This window comes from Antennarius striatus, chromosome 6, assembly GCF_040054535.1.
Source record: "Antennarius striatus isolate MH-2024 chromosome 6, ASM4005453v1, whole genome shotgun sequence".
Taxonomy (NCBI): Eukaryota; Metazoa; Chordata; class Actinopteri; order Lophiiformes; family Antennariidae; genus Antennarius; species Antennarius striatus.
In genome coordinates this window covers 7,471,348-7,490,666 of record NC_090781.1, presented here as the reverse complement: position 1 = coordinate 7,490,666, position 19,319 = coordinate 7,471,348, and the positions used below count along the sequence as shown (strand labels likewise).

General features: G+C 39.2%; 1 protein-coding gene across 4 annotated transcripts in view; it reads left to right on the top strand.

The window, feature by feature from the left end:
- The window catches only part of mcamb (melanoma cell adhesion molecule b), a 31,673-nt gene extending 12,403 nt beyond the window's left edge, over positions 1-19,270 (top strand). The window contains exons 2-17 of one of the 4 annotated variants that reach the window (XM_068317405.1): positions 9,884-10,008; positions 10,100-10,328; positions 10,621-10,691; positions 10,786-10,873; positions 10,952-11,131; positions 11,429-11,559; positions 11,724-11,859; positions 11,960-12,075; positions 12,567-12,708; positions 12,834-12,961; positions 13,862-14,003; positions 14,321-14,395; positions 15,398-15,439; positions 15,919-16,042; positions 17,421-17,532; positions 17,623-19,270. In XM_068317405.1, coding sequence (XP_068173506.1) covers positions 9,884-10,008; positions 10,100-10,328; positions 10,621-10,691; positions 10,786-10,873; positions 10,952-11,131; positions 11,429-11,559; positions 11,724-11,859; positions 11,960-12,075; positions 12,567-12,708; positions 12,834-12,961; positions 13,862-14,003; positions 14,321-14,395; positions 15,398-15,439; positions 15,919-16,042; positions 17,421-17,532; positions 17,623-17,625 — 1,844 coding nt within the window. In that variant the 3' untranslated portion in view covers positions 17,626-19,270. Of the gene's footprint in view, positions 1-9,883; positions 10,009-10,099; positions 10,329-10,620; positions 10,692-10,785; positions 10,874-10,951; positions 11,132-11,428; positions 11,560-11,723; positions 11,860-11,959; positions 12,076-12,566; positions 12,709-12,833; positions 12,962-13,861; positions 14,004-14,137; positions 14,396-15,397; positions 15,440-15,918; positions 16,043-17,420; positions 17,533-17,622 lie in introns of those variants that run through there. The other 3 variants (XM_068317406.1, XM_068317407.1, XR_011035575.1) reach the window with 3 other exon arrangements.
- The last annotated feature ends 49 nt before the right edge of the window (positions 19,271-19,319 follow it).

Sequence of the window (19,319 nt, the reverse complement as noted above, 5' to 3'; positions counted from 1 at the left end):
ATGAAATGGAATCTAGTGTCAGATTACCAGGAGAAATCAGAGAACCATGTGACTGCTCCCACTTCTCCCATGTTGTGTGGTCCACTCTGATCTTCTCTACTGTAGTTCCATTATTCCAATCCTTCTACCTTGCATTTTGGAAATGATCGTTTCTGATGGCTTATTAAGAGCATGCAGCATTTGGTTTCAGCAATTGGGTTGAGTGCGAGTCTTTGTGTTTGCCTGGATGTGTTTAAAAAGTGTTTGACAGGTCGCTGTGAGAGGTTGACCTCATTTTATCCCAGGCATCATGGGAATGTACAGTTTAGTTGCTGCAGCTGTCACTATCCATCGCAATGTGTCTACATTCAGCAATAAAAAGGTTCTTTTAAAGACAACATAAAGGCTCTACAAAAAGAACAAATATTTTTGTTAGACAATTTATTATCAATTACACTTTAAAGTATTTTATTTGAGCTTTTGTTTCATTGTCCAAGAAGCATCTAATTCTCAAAGGAGGTGTCCCACTGAGGGTTTTTGACATGAACGCACATCACTGTAATGTTCTCAGTTTGGTCATGACTCAGTGCCCTCGGTGTACGACACACTGCATCTCTTGAAGATCATGTTGAAAGATAAAGTGTGTGACTGTCAGAAATTCTTCTGGCATCCAAACCTAAGTCTCCTATTGGGCATTGGATTTATTTTTGAATCCCCTCTAAAACCCATAGATTTAGCATTTAGACCGGCGTCCAAGCCTTCTGTAGTTCGTCCAGAGGGTTTTTTCTGGCTGCTATTTTTGTTTGTTCTTTTCCACTCCTTCTTGGTTTATTACCAAATGTAAATCTTACTAATGTTTAGCAACTACTAAAAGAAAACAGAACATAAAGAGACACACATATTTGAAGAAAGTGTGCAGCACACTTGGATCAATGAGACAGTTTTAGATCCCAAATTAGCATCTTTTTTTAATGGGGGCTCAAAGAAGCTGTGAATCCTCCGGAGAATTACTTATAGGAGCTGGATCTTAATGTTTGTGCATATTATCTGTGTTTATTAATCACTTCTTTAATAGGCATTGTATATTCACTGTAACCTGTGCTGCACATGGAGAACTGTATCTGCTGTGCAAGGTGCTGTGGAAGGGGGGGATTCATGGGCCAGTGAATGCCCCTTTCATTTTGAATACCTGATTAAATTCATGAGCCCTTTGTGATTGTGTTAAAGATAACGCCATGCCTCACAGGACTGGTGATTGATGAATGCCTGATGTGGCCTTTGGATTACACCGGTCTCATTACATTTATGTGCACCATTTCCTTTTTGCAAAGTTAATTTGTCTGTGCCTGACTATACCTCACATTCTGTATATCTCTGTAGAATCCCAGTCTTTCACAACAAGATTGAAACTTCCCCTTTGAAATTGCTTTAGAATTTGAAAAGAAAATACTTTTTTTTTTTATATTTAAGACAATATCACAAAGTCATTCAGGATCAGTATAGCTAAAGAGGCACACTGACGGTTTTCCAGGAGCTACCATGAGGCTTTGTCAAGCTCCAAATTTACTTTTAAATCATGCACCTTGGTAGAATCATTTATGGATTTTCTTTGTCTAGCAAGTGATCCACTAGTTTGGAACAAGGCTTTCCAAAGATCAGATACCCCTGATAACAAGATCTTAGAAACTGGATGAATGTACCACCCTTCACCTTAAAACTGATGTTACAAATGTGGGCCATCTGAAATGGCAGAGTTGCAACTTTACATCAAGCTGAAGTTCTTTTGTTGTATTTGCATTAAATTCATTAACTACCATTGCATTAGTACTTCTTCATAAATACGTCATATACCGATCTCATGTATTATTATAATGTGATTTTGGCATGTTCAGTTCAGGCGCTACTAGAAGCAGAAACTGAAAAATGGAGTTTCAGGAGCAATGAAAAATATGGGTCTGAAGAAAGATGCAAACATGAGTTGATTGTGATGGATTTTATTTGATCATGAAAACAATGCAATAATAAGACTAGAACGCTAAGCTAACAACAAGTAGGTGCATCAATAACAATAAGGCTGTGGATAAAAGGTACAAAAATGTGCACTTTGTAGATGATGCATAGTTCTTACCTCAGTTTCAGATTACCTTCACTCTGATTTTTTTTTCTCATCAGAATTGTCAAACCACGTTGAGGCCCACACCCCATCTGGGCCCAGTACCATCTAACACAATTAGTTCCATCTAACTCAATTTATGGCATTGACAGGTGGCCTATCAGCTCCAGTTACACCTGAGCCAGGTTTACTGAATAACTTCAGGTTGTTGAGGGGAAAGCAGAGGAAGGAAGAGAAATGGACATATATAAAACCAAACAGAGCAGCTAGTTTACAGTTGTTGTTTTTTTTAATTAAATGTCAATTCTGAACGAGGAAAATGTGTTTGATAATGCAGACATGCTGATATAAGATTTAGACTAGCAGATCTAGGCAAACTTGACTATTTTCTATAATGTGACATTCATTAAGGATACTTTTTCTTTTGGTAACAGTCCACATGGTGTAAAGTAAAACAGGAACATTAGATTGGGGTTCCTCCTTCCATGGTCTCGCTCATTGATGGTGGTTTTAACCGCAGACGGGGGTCAGCTGACTGGTCTGGAGCCTCACATGCAGCAAGATGCTATGTACTGTGTGTTGACACTTCTATGAGAACTATGAACGTTTTCATCAGTTTGTGTAACAGTAGCTGTCTTTGTGGAATGGGAAAATACTAACCAGTCTCAACTCCCTAGAAGCACCATGAAGCCTTGTGTTGGATTGGGGTCAGGGCTGATGCCTGTGGCTGTCAATGGTTCTCTAGTTGGACAGCTTTAGACAACTAGTAAGAACCAACGTATGTGGATAAGACCTGCTATGGATGATCAGTGTGGAAATCTTTGTCAATTTTTCACCAAATCAAATTTTCATTTTCAAAATAATGTGAAAACGTTTGTTAGAGAAGGACCTGATAATTGTCTTGAAGACTACCCAAAGAAAATTATTCATATTTGCAAACATATGAATCATTCTGAAGGTATAACCTGTTAAACTCAGTCAGAATGCCCATCAGCACCAGTTTTCTTGAAGTAGTTCTACATGTACATACCTTTGGCATGAATCAGATTGCTGCTTGGAGGAACGATGTCACTGTTAAAGTAAAAGCATTCTCGAGGGATTGAAATTAGCTTTAGAGGAATCGAGTAGCACCATAGTTGGTTGGCACTGTGACCCTCTCTCTGTGTTTCTCTACTTTCCATACTGTGTTTCTCTGCAAGACAACTCCAAATGCTCCATTGACGGATTAATGTGATCAATGCCAAAGGCCACAACATCTCATAGAGGACTAACTCCTTTCTTCTCTTACCTACCACCCTAATTTCTGCTTGTCTTTTTTCCTACCCTCCTTCATTCTGTTTTGGTAACTCTATACCCTATTTGCTGGCCTCTGACCCATTACAACCATACAGAAAGCAGCCTGGGAGAAGCACTGTTTTCCCATGCTCCCGTTTTTTTCATTCTGTCCTGGACGTGTGCTGCTATTTTTGGTGCTGGTCAGGTCAGTGCACTCCGATTCTGCTGTATCCTGTAAGCAAATAAGTTGATAGGCCAATTGTTATTCTTAGACTTGACAGCACTGGAAACTTTCCATGAGTTATCATTTTATGTTTGAGGAGACATACACTCTGATATATATATATATATATATATATATATATATATATATATATATATATATATATATATATATATATATATATATATATATATATATATATATATTCTATATATATACACACATACACACATACATACATACATACATACATACATACATACATACATACATACATACATACAGTGTTTCAATACAAATGGCCAGAAAGTTAATTTAACATTGAAATATAATTAAAAATAATATCGCCCATTGTAATCATTATTGTTGTTATATATATTATTATTGTTATTATAACCCGATTTTGAACATTTTTTCGCTCGCACGCTCGCTCGCACACACACACAAACACACACACATTTTTAATTTAACATTAATCCTTATCCTTTCATGTCTGGGTTCAGCAGAGCCTCAGTTTTTTCTTTAGAGGACACGTCAGAAGTAAATTAAACATGAAATAGAGTCTAAGCAGGGAAATCCCTGGTATGTAAATATTAATACGGCACCCAAAAGTCTATTCTGAATTGAAGAAACAGATTGTACAGAGACTCTGTAAGGCAAACAAAAGTGCATTCAGTGATGTGGAGGAATTAATTCTGGATTAGATAATCCCTCTTTCTTTACTTTCCTCTTACTACAGGGAGAAGCTGAGCTCTTCAGTTCAGCCAGTCGGATATATTGAATGACCGCACTGTGTGTGTGTGTGTGTGTGTGTGTGTGTGTGTGTGTGTGTGTGTGTGTGTGTGTGTGTGTGTGTGTGTGTGTTGTGTGTTCGTGTCTGCTGGGGTTTTGTGGTCAGCAGTCATCACGTTGGTGCTGATAATTTAATTTAATCTAGTTTTAACCAAACTTTGTGATGTGCTCTTTTTAATTTCCCTACAATGACAGTAAGGCTTAAGGAATCAGTACCAGTCTCTGTGTAAAACATCTAGACCTGACAGTTGTTATTGAGCGCCTTGGTGATTTGAAATATAATCGATAATTGATAAATTCATATTTATTTGTTAAATTCTAATTTGTTGAGTTTTCCAGTTTGAAAATAGTTTTGAGGTGATTCTGATGATACTGTACGTAACATTTTCTAACCTACTTTACAAGGGTAAATATTTATGGAAGGAACATGGTTTAATTTAAATTAATGACTCAGTAACACAGGAAACTTCATTAAGTGATCCCCTCTGTTATAAAATGATTACATACAAATTAGTCAATTAAAACATTTGTTGTTTTTTTTGCAGTGCAAAATCTGCTCTTCCTATATTGTATAGAAAAATCTAATGTGATTGCTTCATTAATTTAAACCAAACAAATGAACTTTTGTAGCCTTAACTCACCTGAGTTATAAGTTACATTATGATAGCAGATGGTTTTTTGTATGTTTGATTTCATTTTAATATATAACACAAACGTATTTATGATAACATTTTTTACTACATTTTGAGGTGGGGGAATTGGAAAGCGTCTCAAAAATGTATTAATGCACAACAGATTCCAGCCTTTGAACAACTGGACTCCTCATCTCATCTGTCTGCTGTATCTGTGAAGATCAGGACTGAACCTGTGTAAAATATATCCTCTTAAACTTTTAACCTGATTTAAAATGGTCTACCGATCACTTTCTCCAAACATTTATAAAAGGTTTTCTGATATTAAATATCTATATGAGAGGATTTTGCAGATATGGATAAGCAGCCCCAGGAGCTGCCAGGAAACTTGGCTGTCTTGGCTTGAATTGAGACAGAAAGTGATTATATATCATGGCAGGAGGGTCTCACTTCATTGCATACACAACACCATTGTTACAACTTCCCCAGGAGATTAACATGTCCTTTCTCCTCTTCTTAGTTTAATTATGGGGTGTTTTGGTCTCATTTGTCTTATCTTTACAAAGATCCACCCTCTTTGTAAGATGGGCTGTATTTTTTTTTTTTTTTGGCAGAGTGGAACAGCTGAAACGAGATGTTGAGAGATTACCTGCAGCCTCAGCGTGTGTGTGTGTGAGAGTGTGTTTGAGACTCAATTAGCTTCATAAATCAAGTCTCTTCTACCTGGACTGATGTCCTCTGTGTGTCTGCGGGCCGTTTTGTGTTTGGATTCATTAGGTTAACCGAATGTATTCTTGTTAAGATGATTTTCCACTTGGATTTGACTCCTATACACACACACACTGCATCATGTAGGTGTAGTTCTACATTGAATATTTAAAGTGTGATATCAGTGATGAGTGGTGAACATAGTGGTGGGTAGAACACAAAATGACACAACACACTCGAGTGTTACAGAAACACAAATGTTTACTTCACCTGACAGAAGTCAGCCGGGGAATCGATCAGAAAACAATATTTATTTACGTGTGGTTACAGAGGGGGGGGGGGGTTCACTCTGTATGCTTCACCATGTCTGTAATTAGATTTATGATCGAAGCTCAAGTTGCCGACAGGTCAACAGGCAGATGTGTCAGTCATTTCAGACCCCAGATGTATCACATCCTGGTTTTATGTCCTGACAGTGCAGGTGAGGTCACACTTTGATGGAATAAGGATTATGGGGTCAAAAATCCCTCTTGATAATCTATGAGCAGTCTGTTGCTGGACAGGCCCAGGAATAGTGTCTGAACCAACCCACATTCTCCACTCAGAGTTCAAATCTTTACTTTCTGATAGAAGATTTGGGGTCCTTAGGTGCTTCGTTGCAAGCATTATTCTGATCCTCAATAAGTGGTCACACAGGGTCCGTGCAGTAAGGTACAGTATTTTCCGCACTACGTGACGCACCTAAAAGCCTATAATTTTCTAATGAAAATACAGTATGCTTTATAATCCAATGCACTTTATATATGAAATAAATGATAAAATAAACATTAAAGGTGTGCCTTATAATCCACTGTGTCTTATAGTGCAGAAAATACTATAAGGTGCAGCTTCAGCACATAAGATGGTGAGATGAGCTGTGCTATATGTTACTATCTGTGCAGTACATAGATCAGAGCGATTTATACTTCAGTCAATGGAGTCTCTCAAAATCGTGCATGATTTGCGTGATGGTGTTGCATGTTTTAAATTCATCTTCTGTTCTTTGAGGGGGGTCAGAAGCTGGTTTTTATTACAGTGGACAAAACACATGAGGTAACACGTGTTGCTAGTTGAGTGGAGCTCATGAAACTGGAGAGGTCCAGCTTTCCTAGAGTGATGCTGTCAGAGAGGATGCTCAGATTAATTTTAGCATACTGATTTAGGATTTTATTCAATGTGCATGAACTCCAGCATCATCCCAGAGGATCGATCCGCGGCCTCGGGGTGGTATCCTCTCTGAATGATGTGCTTTGAAGAGTAAAACTGGTCAAATTACCAATGAGACATGATTGGGATCCTCAGGAGCAAACAGCCTGCCCCTGGTTGTCAGACTAGATGGGAAATGGGTCGTGAAACATTTGGTCCGCTGCCAACTCCACTCTGAATTTTCATCTCTCCGTGAGTCACACTTCTTACCTGCCGAGACGTGATGCTACAACTGAGTCAGCATTGTCCTTCCATCGCTAATGGACAGGAAATGCCTGTGTCAGAGAGAGTAATTGCATTTCTTCAAAAGGAAAGCATCTATTCAGCTCCATTAGTCAATAGTAAACAACAACAAACAGTAGAGAGAGAGGCAGGTGGTGGTTGAGGTGAGAGGGGGTTAGAAGGGGTGAGAGGGAGTTAGAGAGGGTGAGAGATGGACAGTGGGAGGAAGACTTGAGAGGTGAGGATGTAATGGGTTTATTGCTGATGTGATGATGGATGGCGAGAGAATGAAAGTGACAAAAGTGAAACGTGGATTTGACAAACAGCCTGGTGTTATTCACTTTACTCAGTACCACCAACCTGATTGTTACTCTTGAAAGAGATGGTTTTCAACACCAGATACAGCCTGAGTCTATCAGATTCAGATTCAAATTAAAAAAACTTTATTTAACCCACCATGGGCAAATTGTTTCAGTGCCTCAAAGGGAAAAACATAAACAAATCAATATATAGATATGCTAAGGAACTAAGTGCAGCTGTAAAATAATCAATAATAGATCATTTATTAATATTAATGTATTTTTTAGCCAATCAATTAAATCTATTTAAGAACTTAAAGGGCATATTTGATAAACAACTACAGAGCATTTAAAAGATGTTATGCAAAAAATTCACAAGCAGGAAACTGGTGAAACTTCTGGTGTCCTGATTTATTTCACTGTTTGTTTGTTGTTGTTTTTTAAAAAATTTTAAAAATAATATTCATCTCGGTTTATCTCTTTCAGCTTTGATTCGTTCGTATCATGGCTACAATTTACATATATCTACAGATTTATCTGTTGGCATCTCAGTCACAGCCAGACTTTTTGAAATTAAGTGGTCACAGTGTCCACGGTTGATAATCATTTAATTAAAATAAATGCTAAACTGATGAATAGCATTGTGCACAGAGAGAGAAGCGCTGCTGCAAAAACACGCAGTGAATTTCTTTAAAAAGGGGAAAAAGGGACGTGACGGTCGCTGTAACAGAAGAACTCCACAGTTTGGACTGAAAGACAGCTGAACTGTCTTCATGTATATAAGCAATGAGAGTTAAATATGAATTTATAAAAACATGCAATGTGAGAGAAGTCTGTTTTTTCTGTTGTACATCCACTGCTTTGTATTTGAAAGTTAAAATGACATTTCTCAACACAAATGAGTTGGAAATGTCTCCTCACCTCTGCTGCATCTGTGAAGAGAATGAGCTCCATTCACAAAGAAGGGACAAAGAAGAGGATAAATCCAGTCTCCTTACCTCGGGGCTACAGCTCTTGTTGGCATCTTGAACATCTCCTGACATGCTGTGATGTAAAGTGGAATCAAGACTCCTCCCTGCAGACCAGCTGTGGGACCTTGGGAAGGGAAAACCAGTAGCTCTCCAGATGATCATGAAGGAACAGGGAGTCTACTATGCTGCCTATAAAATGAGCCTTTCTTCCTATGAGAGTGACATGTTGGAATGCAATACATTAACATGGACATGGGTGGGCCTCTCATTCCTGTCATAGCATCGCTCTCTCCCCTTTGACCCATCATTACATTCTCTCTCTTTTTTTTTTTTTTTTTACCTTTATGGCTTCTTCAAGTTCTTAAGGATGGTGCTATTCATTCACCCCTATCTACCTCTGGGGTTTAGTCATATTATAACCCCCCCCCCCCTCCTTGAATTTGCCATCGAGTGTTGACTGGCCTGAAGTTTTCATGTTCACACAAAGACTTGAGGTCATTCAATCCTACTTACACAGCTTTCTAAACTGTGTAAGTAGGATTTTGAAGAACCTACTCACACAGTGAACCCTGTGAAGAACCTGCCTTTAGATCCTCACGTTGAGTCAACTTGAGAAAATTTTTTGCCTCTCATTCAATTTAGTTCAGTTCTGAAAGGCCGGTGGGGAGTTCTGGATATTTAACCTACTGGTGTAGGTCCAGGTTGTGAAGTCTTAACAAGAGTCAAGGACGTAACGTCGTCCTGTTGTTGTCTATGTCCTTGTAAAGAATTCTGTCCAGGCCATGACAAAAAAAGAAATACATCCTTCTTGTTTGTCAGTGAACATCTTTCATGACATTGATGACATTGTACACCTTCAACCTGCTTCTGCTGCCATGTCTTTACATTCAGGTGCCACTCTTCATCCATTCTCTTGTATCCTCCTCCTCCCTCTCTCATTTAATAAATGTTAATTCATTGTACGTGTATTTTTGGCTTTTTCAATTAACTAGAGTTCTTCATCAGCTCACATCACTCTCATACTATCTTATATCTACTGTGTATTTTTTATGGCACCCTGGTTTAAGTGATACTAATTGGTCCAGAGATCTGAACCATTCATCCTGGTGTTTCCTCACTACAAACTAGTCAACTAGTCAAACTAGACCTTGAATCGCCAAGAGTCTCACATCTTTTAGTCCAAATTATAGTCCAAGTTTTAATCCAAATTAAACTGGTAAAAGTTTGAAAAATCAAACTCCCTGATGAAATAAATAAGAAATGCATCTAGAACTGATTTTTAGATGATTTTTCGAGGAAAACAAATAAACCAAAAAGAGAGGAAAATATCTTTTCTGTTTTAGTTGTGCAAAAAAACCCCCACAAAAAAAACAACCTTTAAAGAAACAATAAACACATTCTAACCCTAATCCCGTCTCTTTCAGCATGGGCTGACGTGGAGGTGAATATGGAGGACAGAGTGGAGGTGCTCCGGGGATATAACGCACAGATTGACTGCATATTCACATCGGCTCAAGACACTGAAGGGGTAGTCATCCAGTGGCTCTATGTGAGTGTTATCATGTCTAATGCACACACACAGACAACCACAACGTGTGTGTGTGTTTAATGTTTAGGATGTTTGAACTTTATGATCCCAGGTAACACCATCAGGTGAGAAGCCGAGTATCTACTACCAGGACGCCACCATGAACTACACACAACAAGGCACCCAGTTCACAGACAGGATCAGTGTGATCGGTACCAGACCTGGTGAGGTGGTATTGATGATCAGTAATGTGCAGCTGATAGATGAACTGGAATTTATCTGTCTCGTCAAAAGTCAAGCGGAGGGAGCTGGGGAGGGGCGCACCAGGCTCAAGGTGTTTGGTAAGTTTCAGCTGATATGGTGTGAAAATACTTTTGGCTCTACACCAGTCTTCGTCGATATATTTCCATCCTTGATCTTCTTATTCTGTCTCCATACTTTTTATTATTAGAATTTCAGTTTTCCTCAAAATCCAAATTTCTACACTTATTTAATAATTTGTTCATCAAAATTATCTGGGTTCCATTGTAGAGTACGGCTCACTTTGACTCAATGTGACTCCTTACAAGCATTTTTTTCTGGAACAAGCAGAAAAAAAAACAGTTCTTGATTCAATCCTTAACACCTTTGCAGAAATACCAGACCTTCCAACAATTGAAGGTGTTCAAACAGGGATCTCAGTCAACGAAGACAGACCATCTAAGGTGAAGAAATATTTAACCATAATCATCAGCAGTGAAATTACGAAGTGACTTTCAGGCTGAAATTTCATTCTTTGAATTGTCTTCTTTATCACAGATTGGGATTTGCGAGGTAAAAAACGGCTACCCGAAGCCGAACATCACGTGGTATAGAAACAACATGCCACTACGGATTGATCGGGACGGTGAGGCGGATCCACATCCACACATGCTTCATTTTGCGACTGTTGCTTCACGGGCTCTCCATGTTTTGTGTTTTCCAGTGGTGAAAATAACGCCCAGCACCACCACAGAGTCCAGCGGTCTGTTCTCCGTGAGGAGCGAGCTGAGCATGAAGGTGGAGCGGGAGCACAAAGACGACCTGTTCTACTGCGAGGTCACCTACCTGGTTCCTGGAGAAACGAGGATGACAGAGACTCACCGTATTAACGTTACTGTATACTGTGAGTTCCACACAGTCACACTTGTTTCACGACTGGTCATGTGACCACATGACGACAAGCTTGTTTCAACATTTGATGAAATTTTAAGAAGTGACACCAGCTGTGTGTGGTGAGTGAATATTTGACTGTCATGTCTCCTCAGAACATTATAGAACGTTCAGGTAGGTTCTGACCTCAAATCTTTAAAATTAATCACTGTTTAGTTTTCATGTTTCCATTCAAGAAGAACCTGAACCTCTAAAAACCGTCAGAAATCTTCATGTTTGTAGCCTGACCTTGTGTCTCCCTCTCTTTCAGACCCCTCCACCACTGTTAACGTTTGGGTGGAGTCACCAAAAGGCAAAATCAAAGAAGGGGACTCAATTGAGCTTCATTGCCGTGGCAACGGGAATACTCCATCCTCCCTTATTTCGATAACACACATGGAAGTAAGAACATCAAGCCCTTGTGCTCATTGTTTGTGCACTGACATAATCCAGTCTTCTTCGGGAGATGGAGTCGGTGATGTTATCCCGAGCAGATGGAGATCTTTTCACATGAACTTAAATGATGCATGTTTATGTTTTGATCTGATTAATTTGACTTTTTGTAGACTGGTGAGACCTGGGACAACAGTATGTTGGTGCTGAGTAATGTGACCCGTCTGAACAGTGGAGTCTACCATTGTTTGTCTGTGGACACTGACACCTTTGATGAGATCTCAGGAGAAACCAAAGTGTTTGTCAACTGTAAGCGATCTGCTCTGACCTGACAATTATCACATCTTACCAACATTACAAACGAACGGGCCTGGTTTGACCCCCCCCCCCCCCCCCCCGGTCTGTGTAGATATTGACGACGCTGTGTTGAAGCCTGAAGACAATGTGGTCGTCCCCCAAGGACAGGACCTGACGGCCACCTGCAACGCTCTCTCCTCTCTGCAGACACACACCATCTGGCTTAAGGTCGCTGACACAAACACAATATGGTGCAGTTAAGCAAACAGTAATTACATCTCGTCCCAGTGTACTAAATGTAGCGTAACCAAAAGTAATTAGCTTACATTTATGGAATCAGTCAGAGCCACAGTTTTGTGTGCATCTAGGTTCATATTAAACATTCAATAGAAAGACAAAGAAGATTTATGCTGAGATAAAACCACACAATACATTCACCTTTTTGAAATATTCATTGTTTTAGATTAAAAAGGTTGTAAGGTGGCTCTGGATAATGTTTAGACATCATTTTCTGTCCATTATTTTCACGCAATGTCGCGTTTATAATCATGCATGAGAAAGTACTATCGGTTTGCACAAAATATGTCACATCAGCTTTTGAGTTTATTAGACATTTATTTTGCTTTTTGAAGCACTCCGCTGATTTTTATTTTTTTTTAAAAACTCTTCTGCTTTGGATCTCTATCTTCTTGTGTTAGTGAGGTTTTGTCTGTTTGCAGGATGGAGAAGAAATTTCAAAGGATCACAGCCTGATGTTGAAGAACGTGTCGTTTGACACAGCAGGGACGTATAAGTGTGTCGTAACTGTTCCTGAGATAGAGGGAATGGGAACCAGTGGCTCTCTTCTTGTTCACATCCAAGGTAAAATTACATTTCCAGGCAGTCATGTAATATAATCTCAATTTTTGTGTTTTATGTTTAGTTGTTTTCTACAGTTTTTTTGGACTACACCATCAGGTAACGGTTGGGTTTTCTTACCCCTGCAGGCCCGCCACAAATCATTAAGCCAGACAACACAGAGTTGGAAGAGACTTTTGAGAACACGGTTGACCTTAGTTGTAATGTTAGAGGTTTTCCTGCTCCCAGTGTTTCCTGGACGACCTCTGATGGACAGGTACGGCCCACAGGTTTGGCTGCTGGTTCATCGTTTTGGTCGCGGCTGAAATACAGCATCTATTTGAAAGATTAAACTATACACATATTCACATTTTTCATCTGACATCAGCATCAAGTCAAATTATTTCCATACCCTGTGAGATGATTCACCACAACCACATAACGTTGCGTATCAATAAATAACCAGATCTAATTTTAAGATGGGCGTTTATTTCTGTAGACTTAATTTTTAATAATAATAGGCTGCATTAAAAAAAAATTCTGAAGACTGCTACCTTTACTTAAAACTTTAGGATTCCAACAAATTTAAGCAGTATTACATTTAATTAGAACTACAACTATTACAGCTTTTACTATAATTGACTGTATTGATATTTCTACCTCTACTATAAAACTACAGTGACTTTAATTTCAAATATTGATCAAGTCCAGCTGTTGTTGATACTAGATCATCGGAACAGCATCACGTAAAGACAGGAAGAGCTCGTGACATAAACAAAAAGTGTCCATAAACCAGACTGGCTCATTTAACAGTTCTCAGTATGGCCTTCATAGAACGTGTTCTTCAAAGGATGCAGACCCTGAATTTAGAAACATCTTCTACTTCCTAAACAGGAAGCCGAATAATAACTTCTAAAATGGTTTTAAATCTTAGTAGAAGTGGAATAAATGATCATTTCACCAACATGTAGCCTACTGTGAACAGAACAGGTAGAACCTGTAGGGAACATTGTTACCAGTCATCGTTACCAGTCAAACTGTGATTTACAGTCTAATTGTGTTTTTCCACTTCCTGTCTACAGGATGCATCAGAGCTGTGTTCAACTCTTTAAATACGACCTGTCCAGACAGGAAAAGCTTCTCTCTCAATGTGTTTAATTGTATTTCTGTTCGCCAGACCCTCAAGACAGCATCCCTGAGAGACACGGAGGAGGGCGTTCAGAGCGTGGTCAGTGTCAAGGTCACCTCTGATATCTCTGCCGTGTGCAACGCCCAGAACGACTTTGGTTCTGACTCTTTGACGTTCAACATTAAAGCCAGTGAGTCCCTCCTGCTGCCCCACATCCTGTCTCTTTATATTTGTACACAATGTGTTTCTTGCCCACCCCCAACCCCCTTTCCTTCTTTTCCTGACCGTCTTGTTTGTGCTTCTTTGTTGTCTATTTTTACCTAGTCTGAATGCCTCGAGCTCTGCCATGTGCTGTGATGTGTTGCTTGTGATTCCTGACGTTTCAATCAATGTTGTTGTTATTTGGGACGAGACACTGCGGAGCTGCGTGGCTGTAACGTGCTCTCGCTGCCGCCCCAGTGTGTTAACAGGGAGTGTCCTCCCCTTTGTACCTCTAACTGTTTTCAGTCAAACACACCTCCACATCAGCCACCACCACCACCACCACCACCACCACTACTACTTCCATTTCCCCCACCTCAGGTAAGAACACACTCCCTCTCTATAAACCTACCAAACACCACTCAGAACCGCTACAAAGGGGACTGAGGTGATGCTTCAGCTCTCAGTAGAGGTTGCTGTTTGCAGTCGTGGTTTGGTCATGCTGGTTTTCCCATTGACAGCAGTGACTCTTACTGCACAGACTCACCGCTGCAGTCTTCAGTGGGCTCACCAGTCACTTTATTTATATGTGAAAGCCTTTTCCAGTGGCTCTAGTCTCTGCTGTTGCAGCTACAGCTGCTTACATCCTGTCTGAGGTTTGGATTTTATATCCTGATTCTGAGTTTTGGTTGTGGGCAACCTGCGATTGTCCGTCTGGGTGAATATCAGTGCAATCCAACAGCAAGGCTTCCCCACTGTTTCTGTGGCCCGTCCCCACCTCCAGTACGGAAACAAGGCTATGCTGGTGTCTTGTTTGCAGGTGTTGTTTTCTCCTCTACTTTGATCGGGTTCATTAAACAACTGTGTGTTGTCAGTTTTAAAACTTTTCCTCTCATACTGCAAACTAGAGCTTTGCACATTGATAATGATCAGAAATCTACTCAGCTCTATTCTTATTTTAAAAAAAACAAAAAAAAACAGGCGTCTTGAAAACAGCTGATGCTTTAAATGCACTCAGAGCATATCTCCTGACTCCCATTACGGGTGCAGCGTTCTCTTTTTCCATCTCTGTTCTCTTTTGTTCATAACGCCAGGAAATCCCCCCAGGGGCAAACTGTTCGAGCTGTCATTTCAGGAAAAGCACAGTTTAAATGAGCTTAAACAGGGTTGTCTGGAAAAAGGCTGCTGTGCTTCTGAGCACAGTCAACCCATCAGGCAAGATGTTCAATGTCATGGATATGATCCTCTCAAATTAAATATTTGTCAAATTCAGGAATCTGCTGCCAATGTGTGTATGTGTGTGTGTGTGTGTGTGTCACTAATCTGCTGATATGTCCTATATAAATGCAGAGATGATAATTGTGCTCATGTGGTTTTTCTCAGTCAAAGCCGAAACTCCTATTCCACCAAAGAAAATCAAGAAAGGTTTGTAGCTGAATTCTCTCCTCTGTCCTCCTGTAAGGGCACACAAAAAAAAAAGCTTCCTTCCACTTCTCCTCCATAGCACCTCCCTCTCTCACCTCCCAGCATTCATGCATTCATCAGATCTCCCTCTCTCCTGGTGAACAAAACATCAGGACACCATTGAGTTGTTCTTCCTCACCTCTTCCTCAGCACGTGTCATCCTGTTGTATGATCACATTTTTCCTCCTACACTCCTGAATGACTTTGCATCTCCCCCCTTTTACTGGGTTTTTCAGTTTTAGGTTACCTGAATGATGCTAGAGTTGAACTCTCTTCAGAGGCTATCTGCCCTATCTACACTGTGGACTACCTCACAGTCTGCGCAGTGCAATCCTGTACCTGAATCTCATTTCTCACACTTCATCAGATTCCGTGCTTAATATCGTCATGAGTAACGATGCGCTTGTTGTTGTGTTTGTTTGTTTTTTCTTTTCTTCCAGAGAGCAATGGAGTCATCATTGCAGTCATCATTATCTGCATCCTGCTGTTAGCCATTTTGGGAAGTGTGCTCTATTTTCTCTACAAAAAGGGAAAGATCTGCGGCCGATCTGGAAAGCAAGATCTGTAAGTACAATGAGAGCCACTTGATGCGAGAGGGTGATGACGGGTTGTGTTTCTAGAACCCTTTACAATCTTCAAAATAAGCGTACTTGACCATGAAGACCTAGAATCTGAAATCATACGTGCAGAATTCTAATTTGATAGCTTTTCAAGGAAGACGATATTTCAATAAAGTTCCTTTTTCTAGTTTTCTCGTTTTTCTAGTTCAAAATTTTAAGCCACTCAAACGTGACACCTGACTGAATCAGCATAGTTTCATCCAGGTAAATTTTATCTGTTATTTGAAAGCAAGGATTTTGTAATTTAAAAAAAAAAAAAATCTATTATAACATTTTTTAACCCGGTTGCTGGTCCAGATGACCAACATGTGCCCCATTTATTGATTCTTATTTACTAATGTCCTCTAGCGGCTGGAGCGTGTTCGATGTCACCCGAAGCAATTTCCCGCATGGTTTTCCAGCACCGTCCAACCTCTGTCACGTCTCTGGCTGCCTCCGCCAAATACAAACAGAAACGTCAAAGAAAGAAAGAAAAATTCTAATGGACTGTTTCTTTATTATTTTACATCCGTGAAAAATAATAAAAATCTATTCATTTTTTTTCTCATTTTTTTTATCACCTTGTTGTTTGAGGTGATTAACACTTACCTTCCTTGTGCAGTGTTACAGAATTCAGTCATTGACTCCCCCAATCCGAGTTGAAGGTTTATTTGCCTTGTTTTATTTTATTTGTGTTTATTTCACAGGATAACAAATCAACAACAGGATTACTCACATAGTAATAAAGATGTTGAAAAATTGTGATGACATTTTTTTTTACGAGTTTATTTGATTTTGAGGCATGGATCTGGGAGATTATATTCCATCTAATGGAGGGGGGGGTCCATATGTAATGGGTCATAATAGAGTAAGAAGGAAGAGGAGACATGTTTGTGTCACCAGTATGTACTAACAATGCAGATTCATAATAACTCAAATAGATTTAGTGAAAGATCATTTAAATATAGATTAAAAATAGATCTGGATCCATGATTATGGAAAATCTTGTTTTTGTTGATCCAAAATATTAGTTTTCCGGGGTCAAAGAATTTGATGGTTTTACTTGTCCGTCTCTCCACACTGAAATACAAAACCTGCAGTTCCCGCAATTGATGAAGCATTTACCATTACCAAGACACAGGTCCATTTAAAAAAATAAAAATAAAAATAAAAATTGTGTGTTGATAGTTAGGCAACATATTTTAAATGTGGTAATAAATATGTAAAAAAAAGTTTGACAGCTTGTTTCTACTATTTCAAAATCCAGAGAGTCAATCACTCAGTCTTAATCTTTAAGGTTGGAGCATGCTTGGTTGTGACCCGAGAGCTTTTCTGTGTTGCAGCACTAAACACAAGTCCAGCAAAGATAACATTGTGGTGGAGATGAAGAGCGACAACACGGAGGAAGCTGTGCTGCTCGGGGTCAATGGAGAAAAGCAGCTTCCCAGTGAGCAGGTGGGTATCTACTGTTGAATATGATTCCACCATCATAATAGCCTCTAACCCCCCCTCGTTTGTGTCTCAATGCCTGTTTGCTCCCTCCAGTAACTGGACGTGCCAAAGCGACGAGGTGACAGCAGACGCTCCGACGGCGACTCCCGTTCTTTGCTCTCAGGCTCAGATGTGATTACGCCTTAAACTTCCATCACAACTCCATTTTCCATCCCAGTCACATCACGGAAAAGATGGACGATCAGTTAATATAATGACCGGCGGATGACAATCGATTATTATTTCAAACTGCAGCTTTTGCCATACCCCCAAGCTCATGCCAGTCATAATACATCTTCAGCTTTAATGAGAAATGATTTGAATATGCTGTGACATAACTCTACTAATAAATCTAGTTCTCATTAATAGGAGCCATGTAAACTGCTGATTGTCTATAGAGCATCAGAGCACAGCATTGACAAACCAGTCACTGAGGCACAAACCTGAAATAGTATTTTAGCAAGTGTACATATTATAGTCTATGTGTATATTTCTTTATTTAAAATAACAGCATAGAAAAAACACACAAAAAAAATAAAAGACCTGATAGTTTTATTTTGGTTTGGTCTTTATGGAGAGTTTAGATAGATTATTTGATTTTATTTTTGGTTATGTTTCCTATTCAGCTTAAGTCTGCACACTGAAACTTTATGGGATGCGATGATGCTTCTCCTGACCGCCAGTAAAAGCCTCACCAACAAAAATGGCCTTTAAGCTCTCAAATCATTTAATCACAGCAGTCACTGTTTTCCCCCCCCCCTTTCTTTCATGCTAACACCATCTTTAAAAACCACCATTTTGTGCCAAAGAGATATTTTTGCAGATTAATAATCTGATCATTAGTTGTTGTAGAACGGTTGACGTTATTTGAGTTCCTCTTTACTTTGATATTTTTTGTGTGTTTAAGCCTCAACAAGAGTGACGTTAGATGGTTACAGAATCATTATAGATATTCAATCAAAAGCTTTTCAAATGTTTTGTATCATCTGTTGTTTGTATTTAATGTTCACTGCACTGGTTTTTTTTTTTTTTGTGGTTATTCTTCATGCAGTTGTGTTTCTCTAATGTGGGACGGATTGTGTCATGGTATTTGAATGAAATATACTTCTGTAGTTATTTTTTATTACGTTTTAAATTATGTAGTGAGAGGTACTGGAGAAAGTTTGAGTCTCATTTGGCTCACATCAGTATTTACACTCATTCTCCAGAATACTTTACTGCATGTTTAACAGAGAGGATGAGGGTAGAACAGATTATTGGTCCATGATAAATATGGTTCATGACATGAAGTGACCCTCCTTATTTGTTCGTTTGATGAATTCATGTGCTGACTGAAACTTGAAAAAAAAAAATCTTTTGATCCCAGAAAGACTGACTCTCTCAGACCTGATGACTGGCGACGTGATAACTTCAGTATATGACTACTAAGGAGTGGAAACAACAGCAACTCCACATATGCAAATCACTTTTGTAGACAAAACACCTTGTGCTCTATTATGTCATCTATACATAACTGTCCAACCACTGTCTTTGTTTTCTGCTGCTTGTAAGAACTACCACTGTTAACATTATTTTAATGCTTTTTTGTAAAATTGAAACATTGATGTCATCAATGGTATTGAAACCAATTTACCTACAAATTCACTGTCTGTAGTTATTTTTTTTGAAAATTATATCAAATAAAGATTGACTGTTATCTCAAGAGCATTGAAAAATTGTTTCAAAGTTTAATGAAGAGCTACCTGCATGTT